This window comes from Dromiciops gliroides, chromosome 2 (assembly GCF_019393635.1).
Source record: "Dromiciops gliroides isolate mDroGli1 chromosome 2, mDroGli1.pri, whole genome shotgun sequence".
NCBI lineage: Eukaryota > Metazoa > Chordata > Mammalia > Microbiotheria > Microbiotheriidae > Dromiciops > Dromiciops gliroides.
In genome coordinates this window covers 182,771,086-182,790,858 of record NC_057862.1, presented here as the reverse complement: position 1 = coordinate 182,790,858, position 19,773 = coordinate 182,771,086, and the positions used below count along the sequence as shown (strand labels likewise).

The 19,773-nt window shown below is 38.4% G+C and overlaps 1 protein-coding gene across 1 annotated transcript; it reads right to left on the bottom strand.

Moving 5' to 3' along the window:
- Positions 1-5,894: 5,894 nt before the first annotated feature.
- Positions 5,895-17,994, bottom strand: LOC122744231 (transmembrane and coiled-coil domain-containing protein 5B-like). The gene is made up of 11 exons (XM_043989667.1): positions 17,960-17,994; positions 17,003-17,152; positions 16,374-16,491; positions 15,869-15,919; positions 14,582-14,656; positions 13,015-13,071; positions 11,632-11,691; positions 10,639-10,703; positions 8,840-8,882; positions 7,609-7,652; positions 5,895-6,093 (listed from the first exon to the last, which is right to left on the bottom strand). The coding sequence occupies exons 1-11, from the start codon at positions 17,992-17,994 to the stop codon at positions 5,895-5,897; spliced, it is 897 nt and encodes a 298-aa protein (XP_043845602.1).
- Positions 17,995-19,773: the final 1,779 nt, after the last annotated feature.

Genomic DNA, 19,773 nt, shown 5'->3' with positions numbered 1-19,773 from the left:
GTCATATTAGCCAATCTGATAGATGCGAGGTAATATCTCAGAGTTGTTTTAATTTGAATTTCTTTAATCAAAGTGATTTAGAGAACTTCTTCATATGTCCATAGATAACTTTGATTTCTTCACCCGAAAACTACCTGCTCATATCCTTTGACTATTTATCAATTGTGGAATGGCTTGTATTCTTATTCATTTTACTTATCTATTTATATATTTGAGATATGGGGCCTTTATAAGAGACACTTCCTGTAAAAATTGTTTCCCAGCTTTGTTTTCCTTCTAATGTTGCAACTGCATTGATTTGATTGTTCAAAAGCTCTTTATTTTAATATAATCAAAATTATCTATGTTACATTTCACAATGTTCTCTGTCTCTTGCTTGGTCATGAATTCTTCCCTTCCCCATAACTTTGACAAGTGGACTATTCCTTTTTTCTAAGTTGCTAGCGGTGTCACCCTTTATGTCTAAATCATGCACCCATTTTGACTTTATCTTGGCATACAGTGCGAGATGTTAGTCTATACCTAATTTGTGTTCTATTGTTTTCCCAGTTTTCATAGCAGTTTTTGCCAAATAGTGAGTTTTTATCCCTAAGGAATGGGTAATTTTTAACATATGTTAATATACACTTTTATAAATGTATGTATTCACAATGTCCGGGAAATGGCATTAACAACTAAGAAGCATGCATTTATTTTTTGATGAAAATCCAGTGTTACTAATTTGATGGATATTACACATAGTGGTTCATAAGAACACTCTTTCCCAGCTTGTCTACGGAAATAAACCCACAAATTAATGAATACAGAGAGAAATCAAATTGGCAGAACCTCAGAGGATCTCTGATGTCAAATGGTAAGTTGGCATTTTTACAGTGTTCCAAGTGTCTTAGGGTGGTTTTAAACCTGTAGCTTAAAGATGAGAATGTCACATCACTGACTCAAATTCACTAAAACTCCCTAGTCAAATTGCCCTTTAGCTTACACACACCACAAATATGCTCACACCACACAAAACATTCACATATACCACACACATTCACATATATACCACACCCACTTAAAGTACTATATAGTCAATTAATAACAAAAAATGAGTTGTTCTTAATGATGTCTCTTTGTGTTGTATTCATTGACTACCAAAGAACTATAGTTAGAAAAGTGTATAGAACTCTGGAGTTTAAAAAGTTTACAAGTCATAATGTCTGGGTAATTTAATCATTTCATTGATAAAACCAGCATGTTGAGTAACAAAAGGATGGTCATTTGGCCATCTCTCTCTTAGAACAAAGACCCGTCATGGTGATGGGCTCACAGCTTATACACCCTTGGTGAGCAGGCGTTCCAAAGGGTGGCAATCAACATTGATTAGATTAACAATTAATGAGAGAATGAATATTATGAGAGGGTGACCTATATTACAGTGAAGGTCTTGAGGTACCCAAATCTTGGGCAAAAATATTTATCAATTTCCATATCACCTATCTGACAAAAAGGAGGATCTGAAATTTTCCAGCCCAGTCTGAACAAACACAAAGAGCAGGAATGCACCCATTAGCTTAAATTTAGAATTTCTTTTGCTGTCTAATTAAATCTTGGCTTGGATAAATCTTTAAGAGATTTCCCACACTGGTTGGTTTTGGGATGAGGAAGTAGAAAATGGGAAAAACCTTGGTTCTAATACAGTAAATACTTATTAAATACAAGGGAGAAATAATCATTTCTCATAGAACAATGGCTATTCCTTTATGTGGAGGAAAAACAACCTTATTATTGGAATGTACTGTTTGAATTATTACCACCACCATCTCCTGACCCCCATCCCCACCCCCATTCTGCCAAAGACTGACTGCACAAAGCTTAACTACCTCTATCCTACTTAGGCTGAATGTATAAATCCCTGCTGCATACAGCACTCTAGCTAGGGACTTTTCCTAGGGATCTTTCAGACTGACTTCTTTATAGAGACAGACTGTAATTGGCTCATTCAAACGCCATGGAATGCTCTGCTGATTGGATGTAGACACTAATCAGGCCTGAAAAGGTGTTAAAAGCCAAAATATGTAGCCTAGGAATCTGAAGCTGCTACCAGTAAGCAAGTTCCCTTAACAGTCTAATAATTGTTTTTTTCCCTTTTGGTGTGGCTACACATTTTATTTGAGCTCCCATTTTTGTGGACTTTCTGGTTGTCAAAATTTATGCTGGACTCCCAAGAACCACAGGCTGACAATTTTCCCTATTGTTATCTTTAGAGGGAGACTTGGATTAATCTGACACTGGGTCCTTTAGCTGAAAAGTAAGCATATGCCATTGTGTCCATAACCGAGGCATTGCTCCAGTGGAAAACATGCTGGATTTTGGAGTCAGAGGACCAGGTTCAAATTCTGGTTCTACTACTTAACTTGGGCAAGTTGTTTAAAATCTGTGGATTTCTGTTTTCTCAACTACAAAACTAGGCGGCTGGACTAGATATCCTTCTTCTTGTTACTAAGGCAACAAAGATTCTTCCATTGCAAATCAGTTCTTAATGAGCCAGGAAAATTCTTCTGAGAATAAGGCTCTAAGGGCACAGAAAGAATACCCCAGGCATAACAGGTGCTTGTGGGGGCAGCTATGTGGTGCAGTGGCTAAAGCACTGGCCCTGGATTCAGGAGGACCTGAGTTCAAATTCGGCCTCAGACACTTGACACTTACTAGTTGTGTGACCCTGGGCAAGTCACTTAACCCTCATTGCCCCCAAAAAACAAACAAAACAGGTGCTTGCATGAAGGATCATGTTCTCTCTCCCCACACAGGTAACCAGGATTCTGCTCCCTTGGTCCTCCCACTCTGATAACGGAATTTTTGTTTTATTCTGGCTTATTGACTTGCTGACTTGCCAGGGTAAAAGTCTCATGTCATGCCACCCCAGGTAGACCTTTCAAATATCCCTTTTCCCCCCATAATCCAAGAATCTTTTTATTATGTTTTTCTAGTCATTTATGCCATGAATTCATAGGGGATTAGTTCCAACAGCTCATGTTCCTTGCCATTGGTCCTCACAAAGTGTACTTCTCTGGGTTGAGCAGGCTGATGTTTCAGTTGAACCCAAGTGCCTTTTTCTTTGGCTTCCTTTTTCTTCTGGTCATTTTCTTTGACCCTCTCCAGCCAGCTGTCTCTGCTCTCAAAATGCTTAATATGCTCAATACGCACATTAATTCTCTTGACTAGAATCTTGCCCTTAAACCTGTTTGTTTACAACAATGCCTACAGCATGTTGAGTAACATTATAGACCCATCCAGTCTTGCCATGGTAACATTTGTGGGATATTCCTTGCTGAACTGTGCCCATACCCTTGAAATCTACAATATCACCTTTCTTGTACATTTGCATATACATAGCCAAAGGGACAACACCATGTTTTCTAAAGGGCCTAGAAAACATGTATTGTGTCCCTCTCCTTTTTCCTTTTGTGTTCATCATTTTGGCAACTCACTGGAATATGGCGGAGCTTGCAGAAAAACTCAAATATCCCTTTTATGTGGTGTCTTCCTCTATTTAAATGTAAGCTTCTTGAAAGCAGGGATTATCTGTTTTATTTAAGATGGTTTGTTGTTGTTGTTGTTGTTGTTGTTGTTGCTGCTGCTGCTGCAGGGTAATGAGGGTTAAATGACTTGCCAAGGGTCACACAGCTAGTAAGTGTCAAGTGTCTGAGGCCAAATTTGAACTCATGTCCTCCTGAATCCAGGGCCAGTGCTCTATCCATTGTGCCACCTAGCTGCCCCATCATTTAAGATTTATGTATTTGTATTCCCTGTTCTTGTTGTTCAGTTGTGTTCAACTCTTCATGACCCATTTTGGGGTTTTCTTGGCAAAGATACTTGAATGTTTTTTTTTTTGTTTTGTTTTGGTTTTTTTACGGGGCAATGGGGTTAAGTGACTTGCCCAGGGTCACACAGCTAGTAAGTGTCAAGTGTCTGAGGCCGGATTTGAACTCAGGAACTCCTGAATCCAGGGCCGGTGCTTTATCCACTGCGCCAACTAGCCGCCCCCTTGAATGGTTTTTCATTTCCTTCTCCAGCTCATTTGACAGATGAGGAACTGAGGCAAATAGGGTCAAGTGACTTGCCTAGGGTTACACAGCTAGTAAGTGTCTGAGGCAAGATTTGAACTCAAGAAGATCTTTTCCTGACTCCAAGCCCAGCCCCCTATATCAACTGTATCATCTGGCTGCTCCTAATTCCTTGTTCTTAGTTTTTAATAAAAATTTTACTGTCTCTGTTTCACTCTCACTCTCACTCTCACTCTCACTCTCTCTTGCTTGCTCTCACTCTCACTATCTCTTGCCCTCTCTCTTGTTCTCTCTCTCTCTCTCTCTCTCTCTCTCTCTCTCTCTCTCACTCTTGTTGTGTCTCTATCTCTCTGTCTCTGTTTCTATCTTTCTGCCTCTGATGCTGTTTTTCTTTGTCTCTGTCTTTTTCTCTCTTATGATCAGGTTCAGACTTACTGCCTTTTCCATAGCTGAATGTCTTGCTGCAATTTGAGGGAGACCAGGAAGGCACTTCATTACCTAAACATATCTCCACTGAAATCCGACCAATAGGGAACTTAGACTAAGGGACTCTTCTCTTTTAAAAGTCAAAATACTCTTGGAATATTATGATAGTCCCCACAGTATCACTTATTTTGGGCCTAGTCTTTCTCATGTAGACTATATTTGTTTTAGCACCTCTCCCCTATTATATGTCATCTCCAAGCCTCCCTTTTTCTGAAGTCCTCCATGCTAGAAATGTCTTTACCCAATGTTCCTAAGACATGATGCTTCACAGACCAATTTTTAGGACCCTTCTTCTTTGGACACATCAGATATGGAAAGCCAATCCAACACACCTGAGCAAAAACCTTACTTCTATAATAAAACCATGACTCTTTTGCATGTAGACTCAAGCTCTTTGGACTCAGAAATCTCCATATGCAACTAGATGAACTTGTTGACAAAAGTCAGGAGCAATCCCTTGCAAGCCCATCCTCTACCCTTTTCCTTCTCTTGTTGTACCTTGACTATCATCACACTCAAAATCTCTGTGATCACCCTAGCTGTGTCCCTTGCGCTCTTCCAGTTATCTAGTGTCAGACTATGTGCCTTCCCATGTGTGAGTCAAAGTGCATCTATCATAAAGCTTGTTACTTTTAGCATCCCAAGCCAGTCTGATTCAAAAGTCTCCTAGGTCCCAATTCAGTTGGAATGGCTCGTGACAGACAGTACATTGTGACAGCTATTCACACTTTGTTGCAAATTAATTTAGCTGGCAACCCTTCAAAAACCTATTAGCAGAGAACATTGGCTATTTACTTTCTTAACGAACAGATGTGGAAAGAGAAAGGGGGAGGAAAGTAAGCAATTTACTAAGGTGGGATTGTAAGCTAGGGCCTATACTCTTTGTTGAATTGAATTGAATTGGGAACACCAAGATGAAATACAAACATATATGTGGGGAGTCAGATCCAATCAATCATGGGAGGAAATACAATGTCCCTGCATTTTTACACAGGATAATATCTGTAACAACATTCAAGCCTTATACTGAAGGAAACCAAATTCCCTTATCTCATCCCTGTCCCAGGTATATGGGCCTTGGGCAATACTAAATGATAAAGCAAATACTTGACCAAAGGGCTTTTACGTGATCGTGTTCTTTATTAGAAGAGAGAAATCATAAAGGGAATCGAGAGAAAATGATGAATACAGATGACAGAGGACCAGGACACCATGAACAACTCTGACCAAGAGAACTCTTGATGTCCACCCTTGTGGCCCTTCCATTCTCACCCAAAAGCTGGGTGACTGCTTGTCACTTCCCTTTTGCATATTTGGGAGAGACTTGGGACCTTCTAGAGGGAAGGGCCTGATCTTGGACTAGTGTGGCAAAAAGTCATCGGCCTGGAGATTGAGAGATGGAAGTAGAAAGTCCCTCACCCTCCACAAGGTGTCTCTGTCCACAATCTTGGGCAGATTGTCCAGGACAAAATCTGGATTGATAAAATGAAGATACAAAAACCCGAAGCTCAGCATCCTGGTGAGGAACAGGATCATCAAGAAGACAAACTGGACAATCCTGCAAAAAGAGTGGGAAAAGTTATTATCAGCCCAGGTTAAAGAGATTCATCCTAGTGGATATAATCAAAGGCCAGCCTGGGAGGTAGTAAGACCTGGATTCAAGCCCTACCTCTGACACATGTCTGACATATGACACATGGTCTGAGTGACCATGAAAAAGTCATTTGGCCTCTCAATGACCCAGTTAATTCTCTGAGATTATATGTTATTGATAAGGCACTGATTTTCAGTGTTATAGGACAGTGATGCTTGAAATAGCATCTGGGCACTTCTAGGAGTCTCTAAGATGCAGAGAGAGTTGGCAAGGTCAAAACTATTTTAATAATAATGATAATTTTTAATTTTAATATATTATATAGCAACTGATATAGCCCACATAAACAAAAGCTTGTCCTCAATAATTTTTAAGAGTACAAAAAGGGGGCAGCTAGGTGGCGCAGTGGTAAAGCACTGGCCTTGGATTCAGGAGGACCTGAGTTCAAATCCAGCCTCAGACACTTGACACTAGCTGTGTGGCCCTGGGCAAATCACTTAACCCTCATTGCCCTGAAAAAAAAGAAAGAAAGAAAGGAAAGATCATTTACAACAACAAAAAAAGAGTACAAAAGGGTCCTGAGACCAAAAAGTTTGAGAACCATGAGTGTAGGGTATTTCCACATCGTGCTTGCCCTAGATTGATAAAAGGGTATGTCATGACACTTTAAAAAAAGTGACTGTAAGAAAACCCTCTAGACCAAGAATTGGTCCTAGTTCGTTTACCATGCAAGGTTTATAGCTAAATCACTTAAATGAATCTTTTCCTTAAAGGACCAAGACTGTGCAGTTCCTACATACAAAGCATTGTAGAATTAATGCTATTACAAACAGGAGCAGGGAGAGTTTGAGAAGTATTGCTAAAACTATCTAGTGTTTGGGCTAAAAAATAATTGTTTTGCTTCCTCTCCCAGTCATATAGATTAACACAGATACACAGACTCAGGGTCTGAACCAACGTAATGGACCTTAAAAGAAATAAGACTTAGGGAAGACCTGTGAAGTACAGTTGTGGCCTGCAACACTCCTGAGTGCCCTGGGAACCTGAATAAAATGTAACAAAATAAATATACAATAGAACATAGATAATGTAAATATGTGGTTTTCTAGGTCAGTATGTAATTCTCAGAGATGCTTATTTATGGTTTAGTGGCCCCATCTATTTGAGTTTAACACCACTGATTTAGGGCAAATAGTATAAAACTAGAACTATAATTTCATTCTGTATATATTAATTCTTTTGCAACTTCTGGCAATGATATAAATCACAACTTTACTCTGGCATTAACTCTGAGTACACAGGGCCAAGAAGAATTCCATGGATTTGACTAATGCTTTGTGACTAATGGATTACTATGTCTATGCCAAGTATTCCTCCTGATCTTCTCCATAAGAACATCATATATCTGGAGTCACTGTCTGCCTAGCACATCAAGGTGCGTGTATTCTGGGCTAGTTAAATCAAGCTCTTTCCAATTACCTGAACCAAAAATGTCTTTGCCATTTTCTAAACAAGTTGTCTTCCTGTGAAAGCAATAAATACAACAAATGAGAAGATGATCTTAGAATTCTTTTCCTTCCTTCATTCCTCCCTCCCTCCCTCCTTCCCTCTCTTTTTTCTTTTCCTTTCTTTCTTTTTTCCTTCCTCTCTCTTTCCCTTTCCCTCCCCCTTCTTCCTTCTTTTTCTTTTCCTTTTTTTCTTCCCTCCTTCCTTTTCTCCTTTCTTTCTTCCCTTCTTCCTTCCATCCCTTCTTTCTTTATTTATTCCTTTGTTTCCACAGTGCCTAGAACAGTAACCAATACAGTAGGCACTTAATAAATGCTTATTCATTGACTGATAACTATGTTCATAAGATATTGTCAGCACTATAGGAAGAAGGGAGAACTTAAGGTCACCCGGAGACTGCAAATGTCCAGTCACTTCAGGGAACAGCTTACAAAGAGTAGAAGTGAATAGCCCCAGTACTTCTGCTAGAATACTTTCAACCCTACAGATTTGGGACTACTACTGGTATACTACAGGTCAGGACTAGCAGAGTATAAAGTACAAGTGAGGTCCATGAGTCAGGCAGAGGCTGTTTAAAGCTGGTACCAACAACTGTTGTAGGGCCTGAATTTCCTCATTTAATTTTGGTTGAGGGGGGAAGGTTGGGGTGGTGATGAGGGAGGGATTGGGGTGTTACAAATGTCTGTTAGCCCAGAAGTAAGGATTGACAGTCTTTTAGGATTAGAGGAGTGATAAAAAGAGGTATGTTTCAATTGTAGCCTAAACTACTATTTGAATTGTGCTAATTTTATATCCCTTTTTAATAATTGGACAACCAACTTTAAACTCCCACTCCTGGAATTCACTCCTTCCTCATTTCAACTTTTCAGTAACTTTTAGTTCCTTTAAGGTTCTGTTGTTGTTCTATTATTCCTCAAATTACCTTGCATTTACTTCCCTGTGCAAGGGGTCTCACATTCTTCCAAGTAGAATATAGGTTCCCTGAAGGCAGGGATTTGTTCATTTGCTTGTTTTTTGTCTTTGGCACTTAATAACTGTTTGTTTAATTTAGTTGTTTAAGAAGTCACCTAGAGTTTTGTAATATTTGCTGATGATTCAGTTCAAATAACCTCTATTCTTTGCTTTCTATTTACACACTAAGAAAATATAGATAAATGAAGGGAGTAGAGCAGAGAGTGCAAAACTAAGGCAAAGGGACACTCACCAGATTCAGACCGGACTGACTGTATATGCTCTGGACTTTGATTCTAGAAGGAAAAAAAAAATAACGATATACCTAGAGATTTCTAAAAGACTTTCAGGTATTTACATTGATGCAAGTCACTGCTATAAAAATGGTTTCTAGTCTAGTCAAATATCTGTTTTCCTTTCAGATTATTAAAAGCTATGCCAAAGCCTGATTTAAGTAGAAATTCAAGGAAATATAAACAAAAATAACCTGAAATTTCATTGGCATAGGGAAATCTCAGATAAGGAAACTCCCTTTAACAATTTAGGTTAGGGACAGCTAGGTGGTGCAGTGACTAAAGCACCAACCCTGGATTCAGGAGGACCTGAGTTCAAATATGACCTCAGACACTTGACACTTCCTAGCTGTGTGAACCTGGACAAGTCACTTCACCTTCATTGCCCTGCAAAACCAAGCAAACAAGTGGATAGAGCACTGGCCCTGGAGTCAGGAGTACCTGAGTTCAAATCCGGCCTCAGACACTTGACACTTACTAGCTGTGCAACCCTGGGCAAGCCACTTAACCCCAATTGCCTCACTAAAAACAAAAACAAAAACAAAAACAAAAACAAAAACAAAAACAAAAACAAAAACAAAAACAAAAACAAAAACAAAAACAAAACAAGCAAACAAACAAACAAACAAAAAACCAATGTAGGTTAGCACCTTATAGTGTTATGATGTCCTACAGCCAGTTAGAGACAAAATTTGAACATAGGTCTTCCTGGCTTCAAGGCTAGCTTTATTCACTAAACCGTGCTATATAACAACAACAACAAACATTTCTATAATGCTTTCAGGTTTGCAAAGTATTTTACATGCATAATACTTTTTTTTTTCACACAGCAGCATTTCTATGTGAGAGGAAGTTAATGGGTGATACAAAAAAAAGAAAAAAGTGTCACTGAAATGTTAGAAATTACACAGAGAATAGAAGAGGGAAGTTCAGAAAGGGACACAGACAAACAGGGCAGTTTTGTTACTATGATATTAAATTTAATATAGAAATTTAATTTAATTTAGAAAGATTAGCCACCTTTTTTAAAGAAAAGTAACACCTTAGTTTCAAGTATGATCTTCTTTTTGTTCTTTGAATATTATAATGTTTGCGTTTGTTGATGCTCACCAAATTTGTAATTAAAAAATAGAAAATGTAAATAGGTCTATTAGAGATAGCCCATGCAATTTCCATATACTAGTCATGATAATAATAATAGATAACAAGTATATAGTAGTTTAAGTTTTATAAAACACTTTACATGGTATATCTCATTTGATTTCATCTATTTTGTAGGCATAGAGCTAGACCTCAAGAAGGCAATCTAGTCTAATGCCCCTTATCTTACAGATTAGGAAAAAGGGGTCCTGTGGCTTGTCTACTGTCACAGATGTCATAAGCATTAAAGGCAGAATTTGAACTCAGGTTGTCTGACTCCACAGCCCAGTATTCTTTCTACTATACCATCACTTATGATGTGTCATGCATTTAGTCTCATGGAGCTTCTTCTTTTCTCTTACTTAGTTCATTCCTCAAAGTAGAAAATATAATTGCCTCCTCTCCAGTGGTCAACATCATACCTAACTAAATTATCTTTAAATGCAGAAGAAGTAGACTGATGGTGCATTGGAAATTCAGTTCTGTTTGACAAATACTAAGTGCCTCCTTTGTATAAGGGCTCAGTTTAGTATTAAGATTCTTTGATGTATGAACTTTTTCTTTCATAGGCTCTTATGAGCTTCACTCTTAGAAGGCACGATCCATTGACAAAACTTACACTTCTGTTTCAAGGAGCAGCATCTCCCTATCTTCCTCCATCAACCTCAGGATTTCCTGGTATTTCTGTTCATGGAAATTTTAAAAATACACACAGAGGAAAATAGAAAAGTTTTCACAATTATTCAGTTGCAATGAAAATGAACAAATCGATAATACTCCCAAATCCTTTTCTTAGTACCCACCCCCAAGAGTTACGCTTTGCAGAAGGCTGCAGTGGGTATTTACTTGTTAAGTACCAATTAGGCAATAGAATAAAGGGGGATGTTGGTGAGAAAGTTGAAGAGCAGGAAGACAAACATCTTAAAAAATTTTTACATAGTGAGACCAATGGGAGATCAAAGATTTGACTGTTCAACCAAGAACCATTAAGAGAAATGGGGCTTTATTTAACTCTGCAGCCATATGAAATGTTTTATATTTTGACTCTCTCAGGGAAATTGTTAGGATCAATGAATATGAGAATTAGAAAAGAACTCAGAGGTCATCCAATCTAATATTCCATGAATAGGAACAAAACAATTAAGCAGCATCCATTTGAAAATTTCCATCTAGTAAAAGGGAATTCTCTACTTCCCAAGACAGCCAGTTCTACTTTCAACAGCTCCAGGTGTTAGGAAGTTTTTCTAAACTGAAAATTTGTCTCTCAACAACTTCTATCCATTGTTCCTTTATCATATTCCCTCTATAAGTCTTCTCTTTCAAAAGATAAATACTCTTCAGTATCTTCAACTGACTTTTCTATTATAAAGTCTGATTTATTTACTATCCTGCTCATCATTATATAGACATGCTCCAATTGGTCAGTATCTTTCATAAATATGGTGCCAAGGAAAAAACATAGTGTGGTCTGAGTCTAGCCTGACCAGGGTCGGAGGCACTATCATTTCTCTAGTTCAAGACATTCTTCCCCTCCATGATTTTTTGGTTGTCATGTCTAATTATTGACTCACAGTGAGTTTCCAAAGTCCACTAAAATCCCCAGATTTGATACCTTTATGTAGTAAGCCTGATCTTTACAGAGTTGGTCCATAGATTGCCATTCAGATGTTACCTAGAAAACCAGATGTTTTTTAAACAAATTAAGCTCTGAGTTAATTCAGAAATAAGAATGACATGCAATTGTTATTCAGAATGACCATTATGATTTTCTCACTGTTCTCTACACAGCTTTTAAAAAATCAATTGCATCCCAGGTGAGATTATTTCATTCACTTTTATGATTCATTCTGAGCAAACTAAGCAGTAGTAAAAAGAGCTATACTTTCATAAGAAATTAAGTGAAAACTTTAGGAACTGAGTCTGGCCAGTTGACCTATGGATACTGTGTATTGCATCAATATACTTCCCACCCCCTTTGCCCCCCCCCCCAAGGTTTTTTTGTTTGTTCGTTTTTGTTTTTAATGAGGCAATTGGGGGTTAAGTGACTTGCCCAGGGTCATACAGCTAGTAAGTGTCAAGTGTCTGAGGCCGGATTTGAACTCAGGTACTCCTGACTCCAGGGCCGGTGCTCTATCCACTGTGCCACCTAGCTGCCCCTGCCCACCCCCCTCCCCCCCAGATTTTAAAGAGAGAAAGCCAGAGCATTTGATAAAGCACCTTTCTTTTTTCATCTTAAGCATTTGATTCAGGAAGCTGGAAAGGTACCTATTAAGTATTCATTTGTTTTCCTTCAAGCCTGTGATTTCATCACAGTGGGGAAACTCCTCATATGGAAACTACTTCCACAAATTCTTTGTAACATATAGTCTAATAGAGAATTGCATGAAGGCACAGAAATTGAAGGCATACCCAGCTATTATTTCTCAGAGTTATGAACTGACCTCAGGTCTTCCTGTTTTAAGTCTGGTATAAGCCATGCTACTTTTTCATCTCCTCATTTATTTAGCAGTTAATGATTAATTGCTTATATTTATAGAGCAATTTAAGATTTACAAATGTACTTTACTCATCCTGAGAGATTGGTGTTATTTTCTTTTTTACATACATATGAAGATTGTTCTTATTTTCTCTATAGCCAAGGAAGTTGAGTCTCAAATTGGTTAAGTGATTTGCTCATGGTCATGTACTGCTTAACTCAGTTCTCTTCTCCTAATTGCAATTTCAGTTTTATTTCTACCTAGAGCTGGGAGCTACTTTTAGCAGCAGTTCCAGCTGCTGCTAGGGATTTAAAGAGATAAAGAAGGCATAGTCCCTGTCTTTTAGGAGTTTCCAATTGTGTAGTATACACTGGTCAGAGTTTCTCCCTCCACCAACCCAGGTCTTTTCTGTGGTCTTGGCTGTGAGTATCTTTTGGATCCTATCCAAATTTGTATCCCAAGCCAGAAAGTCATGAGAAGGGGGTGATTTGAAATGTCATTAAGGCCATTGCCACTACCTTAGCTAGTTCCTTTTCCTGTTCTTCACAGAAGGCAGTGGCCTTTTGTAATTTCGCCTATGGAAGAAGAAGAAGAAAAAAAGAAATAACCAAGTATTGGTGACAGAGATCAGGAGGAAAAATGGACAGTTGTAAAAATTCTCTTATTTTCATCTCAAAGAAACTGAGAGCATGTTTTGTCCTTCCCAATACCACAATGCCCTATTATTCGAATTCTACAGGGTACACCATTACATACCCTGTAGAGAACATTATTTCTCTTCTTTTGAGGTGAGATAAAGAAAATCAGAACAGTTGTACCTGATGAGTTACTTTTTCAAACTACCCTCCTAATAAAGGGGAATAACAAATTGTCCTATTTCCTGACTTTTTGGCATAGGCCTATGAGTTGTGTTATTCTAGAATTACCTCTTCAAGACTGTATATGGTTATATTTCTTTTGTGTTTATATGCCATAAGGTCATAGGTTTAGAGTTGGAAAGGACCTTAGAATTCATTTAGTTTTTACATTTTATAGTCATATGAGAAAATGCTCTATATCATTATTGATTACAGAAATGTAAATTAAAATAGCCCTGAGATATCATTTTATGCCTACCAGATTAGCTTAAATGATTTAAAGGAAAAGCAACAAAAGTTGGAGGGGATGTGGGAAAAATGGGGCACTAATTAATTGCTGGTAGAATTGTGAACTGATCCATTTTGAAGAGCAATCTGGAATTATGCTCAAAAAGTCATTAAACTGCCTATACCCTTTGACCCAGCAATAACACTACTAGGTCTATTTCCAGAGATGATCAGGGGAAAGGGAAAAGAAACTGTATGTTCTAAAATGTTTATAGCAGCTCTCTTTGTGGCAGCAAGGAATTGAAAATTGCAGGGATGGCCATCAATTGGGGAGTGGCTAAATAAGTTGTGGTATGTGATTGTGATGGAATACCACTGTGCTATAAGAAATGATGAGCTCAATGATCTTAGAAAAACATAGAAAGACTTTCATGAAATAATGAAGAGTACAATGAGCAGAATCAAGAGAACATTACATACAGTAACAGTGATATTGTCTTTAACCTCATTTTATAGATGAAAAAACTGAGGCTCTGAGTGACTTGCTCAGTGACAAAAAAGGTAATTCATATCTAATTCATGTCTCCTCCATTAGATGGAAACCTTCTTAAGGACAGGGCCTGCATCATCTTCTACCTTGATAACTTCCTATAGCATTCTTTAAAGTGTTTTTTCTCACAGTGGACATTTAGTGTTGTTGATTGATTTTGAGGACTTTAAGAAGATTTATGTCCACTGCTTTGGACATAGTTGTAGAAAGAACTGACCAGTGAAATATTGAGTATGTACTTCTGAAGCCCATGGAGATGTAGGAATATGGACATTGGTTTCAGATGAAGTGTCTCTAAATGACGGTAGGGATTAACTAGGACCCAATAGTTCAGCTGTAAAGGCACTGAAAACAACATGGCCTCAGGAGCCCAGAGAAATTGTCACTTGGGGAACTTAAAGATGTCAAAACATTTATCAGAGAATCCTTTGGTTTGTTCTTTGTAATCACCTTTGATTCCTCCAACATCTGTTTTAGGTGTTCTTTTTCATCTTCTTTCAGGTTCTCTGGTGGTTTCCTGGAAAGCTGAAATTCCAATTCAGAAACACACTGAGGCATGGGCTAACTTCACACAAGCATAAAATTCAGAAACTGACTAATTCGTTGAATTTTTAGTCAGGGACACTGGGTTTCCAGCTGATGTTGGTTAGTGTTTTCAGGTCCCCAGTAGGAGAGACAGAAGAAGATAGCTCCTTCCTAATGAAAACATCTGGCTCCCTGTAACCGTTTTTTGTTGTTGTTGTTGTTGTTGTTGTTGTTGTTGTTGTTGTTGTTGTTGTTGTTGTTGTTGTTGTTGTTGTTTTGACAGGGCAATGAGGGTTAAGTGATTTGCCCAGGATCACACAGCTAGTAAGTGTCAAGTGTCTGAGGCCGTCCCTGTAACCATTTGAAGCAATTTATTTATCTACTCTTGCTCTTGCTAGAACCTGATCCTGAGGCTTAGTTAGGGACAGTCTTGACCTTCACTATGTGTAACTGTGCTGTGCTATACATAACTCTGACCACAAGGCCTGTATTTCTCAGAGACCACAACCTGGACCCTTGAAGCCCAAGCCAGAAAGATTTCCACAAACTCTTACCTCCCATTTATATGGTTGATATGTACATAAATCTTTAAGATTTGCAAAGCACTTAACAGATAATATGTCCTTTGACCCAAAGTGCTCTGCATATGACATCCTATTATAAGTTGCTTGGATCATGGGTCACAGACCTGACTTTGCCCTCCCGTATTCATCAAAGGGAGAGAGAAGCAAGGATTAGAACTATCTGGGTGAGGAAATGGGGATCGATCATTCCTGGGGAAACTGAACAAAGCTGGTTGTCTAGTTGCCTTCTGCCACAAAACTCCCATGAACTGCTATGTCCAACACAGAAGAATGCTGAGACCTGAAATATATGAGGAGACACGCCTCTTCCTCCATTTAAAAACATTCTTTAGGGCTTCTTCCTTTTTTTCCCTTAGCCCTTCCTAATACAATCATAGGAAAATACTGGGCTTATTTTATATTCATTGATAATAAGCCTAAGGTTGGGCATAGATCACCTAAATTGTCCATCATATATTCTAAACATGCTGATGAGCAGTGTGTATTATGGTATGGGAAACAGACATGTCATCAGAATGTCATTCCATTCTGAATGGAATAACCCTTCCCACTATTCATTTCTGTCTGCATAAGGATATCTATATGGGGGACTTTGGGAAACTTAAGAGAACTCAGGGATGGGCCTTACCTTCATCCGCAGCTCATTCACATTCTTAGCCAGTATCTCATTACTCTTTTCCTACCAAAATAAAGAAACAAAAAGCATGGCAGTCCATATCTTACCATCTGTTCTTGGTCCCCTTTCCTGCCAAATTTTTTGTCAGATGACAAAACTGTGCTCTGACCTCACATAACATGAGAGTAGATCTGGGAACAGAGCCCAAACATTAGAGTTTCTAGTGCCAATAATAATAATAATAACAATAACAGTAATAAAAATGACTGATTTTTATATAGTACTTTAATCTAGTATGACTCAAAGTGCTTTCATATATATTATCTCAGTGATGCCAAGCACTCCATTTCCAGAGCCCTCCCTTCCTTCTCCCTCCATAGCTAAAAACAATTGTGATTTCATTTCTGTTAAATTGCTCTAGAAACTATGGAAGCAGGAAAGATCCCATGGAGAGGAAAGAATAGAATAGTAACAAATTAAATCCATCAGACTGTTCTTTCCCCTATTGCTTCCTTACCAATTTTGCGGTCTCAAGTTCCAGGTTTTTCAGTGCTTCCTCCCTCTCATATACTGTGTAGTTAAATTCATCTCTTTCCCCGGCTAGGTCTATTGACTTGGTGATCTCTTTTTCTAGACTGAATAACAAAATATCACACAGGTAAGTAAAACTACTCAGGATTAAGCTGCAATTAGAGGGTTCCATCCTGGGGAAAGCATGGGTCATACCTAAAGAAGCTTTGGTAATTACAAAATATGAACCTCAAATTGGAAGTAGATCAATGAAATCTGAGTTTCTGAAAGGGGAGAATAGTAAGAACCTAGCTAGTTCCCCAAATCCAACATTCATATATTCTTTGAATATGTATATGAATGGCTACTTACATCAAAAAATTATCTGTGTGTTGAGGAGGGGGGTGTTAAAATATCTTAGATCCTCTCAGAATTCTCTGAATTTTGAGGTTTCATTTATAAAGATAATTAAATTAGGGTTTGAGTTGTTAAGATAATTCATTTGAAAAGTGACCATTGATAAAGAGGAATGTCTTTTCTCTTCCTTCTATCCATTCCTCCCCATCCCCAGAAGCTCTGTCCCTAGGAACAGGCTCCTCCAGAGGAATCCTTCCCCATACCAAATCTAACTCTAACCTTTGAATCTGTAGTTCTTTCTCTCGGATTTGCACAAGAAGGGCTTGATTTGCCTCATCTAAGTTCAGCATATCCTTTTCAAGATCAAAGTTCAGGTTGTCAAGATTCTTTTTGGCCTGCTCCAATCTCAGAATTTCCTTAGTTTGGGATCTACCAGGATATATCATTATTACAATCCAAGTTAATTCAGTTAAAAGAAAGAAAAAAAACAAATAATATTTCTTAAGTGTCTACTGAAGGTAAAATGTTTTAATGGCAAGAAAATAATTGATTAAACTCAGCTATCCCAATATGAAGAATATAGTTCCAGAAAGGATCCCCGTCCAATGTCACATATACCAAAATTATCCCAGATTCTCTATTTTGCCAATACCTCCATTTATGTAATAAATAGGTTCTGAAATGTTACATGTAAACCAAATTTTTATTAGTCAAAAACTATTACAAATATGGAATCTTATAAACCTAATTCACTAGGAAATGTAGATTTTAAAAGGATTGTCTTGTTAATTGAAAAAAACAAAAAACTAAATAAAGGGACCCTGTAGAGAATCCTTTTGAGATGTGAATCATATGTTTTATAAATTCATGTTTTTGTACATTGTGATTTTTTTTAATTATATGGAATATGAAGGTGGGCAGGAAGGAGATTTCCAGAACCCTCTCTGTAAATTGTTCTAACTTTTCTGACCCAGTCAGTAAAGGATGACTTTCTCCCCAGTGTAGACTGATAGAGTACTATATTAAGAACCATCACAGACCTTCCCCTACCACTGGTTTGAAGAAGTAAGAACTGAAACCAGAGGTATTTCTGTCTAAAATCCTTTGCCCAACCTTGTGTGGAATAATCTCTTTGGTCAGCTTAAAGTACCTTCCCAGAAAGGCTTCAAAATAATTTCAAAATTCTCTCATTGAATATTTCCTTACTGAATCCTCTTTACTGCTTTCATTACTTACCTGTCATCCAGTGAGCCTTGTCCAATTTCTTCCATCATAGGTTTTCTGAAAAGAAAGAAAGAAAAGAAGCAAGGAAGAAAGAAAAAGAAAAAAAGAAAAGAAAAGAATACAAACATTTACTAATGGACAGGGGACAAAACTTGGTCATTCAGTTCCATGTTCTCCACCCAAGATAAAACCCAGGCCTAATGATTCTTGGCCCATACTACGGCCAATATAGTTTTCTGCTTTACTCTTTTCATGTCTCACTTTGTTCAAGAGTAACTAACCCTTGGAAAAACTGAAGCATCTGTCTATTAACAGACCCATTCAGAGTCTCTTACTAATATAAATCCCCATGGACTGTTACAAAAGATAATGAAGGAGATGGAAGTTATTTTTAAAAATATCAGTTGCCTAATTTATTCCTATTTAACCTGCCTTCTTTAAGGCCCTGGACAGGTAGAAATGGAAATGGTGAGCATGGCTGCCTGGAGGAAATTAACACTGTGGTTGCTGTTGCCTGAGTTGACCTGCCCTGTCTCCGTTGTCCTGGGTAACCTCAGTCACACATCATGCTTAGAGTGAAGCCACGTATCATCAGTCCTAACTTTAATGTTCCCTCTTCACTTATTTCCATTGGTTATTGCCTTTTTCTCTATTTCTATTCCTCTCTTCCTACATCTTCCATCCCCTTTCATTCTGCCCTTCTACTTCCTCATTTTCTTTTTCTTTTTTTTCCCATTCCTTTTCCTTCTCTTTCCTCTCTATCTTCCTTCCTTCCCCTTTCTGACACACCTGTGTTTTTACAGATGCTCCCCAACACACACACACACTCTCTCTCTCTCTCTCTCTCTCTCTCTCTCTCTCTCTCTCTCTCTCTCTCTCTCTCTCTCTCTCTCTCCCTCTCTCCCTCTCTCCCTCTCTCCCTCTCTCTCCCTCTCTCTCTCCTCACCTCCCTCCCTCCCTCTCCTACTCAAAGCTTGGACCATAAAACAATCAGAGCTCTCAAAAATCCTCAGAGCCTTCACAGGCATTCAGCCATCTGAAGCTTTAGGGCCCATGGAAACCTTCAGAGAATCCTCGAGAAATGTTTAGAATTTTCAGAAGCCCTCAGAGACTTTAGAGCCTTCAAAAGCTTTCTATGACTTAGGAGACTAGAGGCTTTTTCAAGTCTTTAGAGCCTAAGAAAGTCATGAGAGAACTCAGAAGTCTATGGAGCCTCTAACAGACTGGAGAGGCTTTAGAACCCTTTCAGTCCTTGGATGGTTCACAATCTTTGAAAGGAGCTGCTCAATACAGATTTATTGGCTCTGTCAGGGGCAAATGGGCCTATGAGTCATCCAAGACAAGGTGGGGCAACGTGTCATAATGGTGGCAGCTCATGCTTATCATTGTAGAAACAGTAGGGAGTGGAGTACACAGCCTCAAGATAAAGGTGCCCTGGATCACAGATGCTGAGTCTGTCCTGTAACAATGGTCACTTAGATGGGGCTGATTTCTTAGCTGTTCTGAGTACTGGTGAACAAACTGCCATGCCCAAGTCCATGAGTTTTTGTGGTCAATTAATGAATCCAAGAGTTTTCAGTGGTGGGGGAAGGGAAGTTATGGAGAGGCTATGTGTGAATGCTTGAGTCAAGGCAAATAGCCCAGGAAGGTTTCTCATAATAGTACCTGGCATATAACAGGCATTCACTAAATGATTATTGAATTGAGTTGTATGAAACAAGTAAGTCCTTTTCTAGAGTTGGCTTTCTACAGACAGTGGTTGTATCAGCACATTTATGGATGCTCCCATTCTCATTTTGCAGGCATAGCCAAGCCTCAGGAGGGTG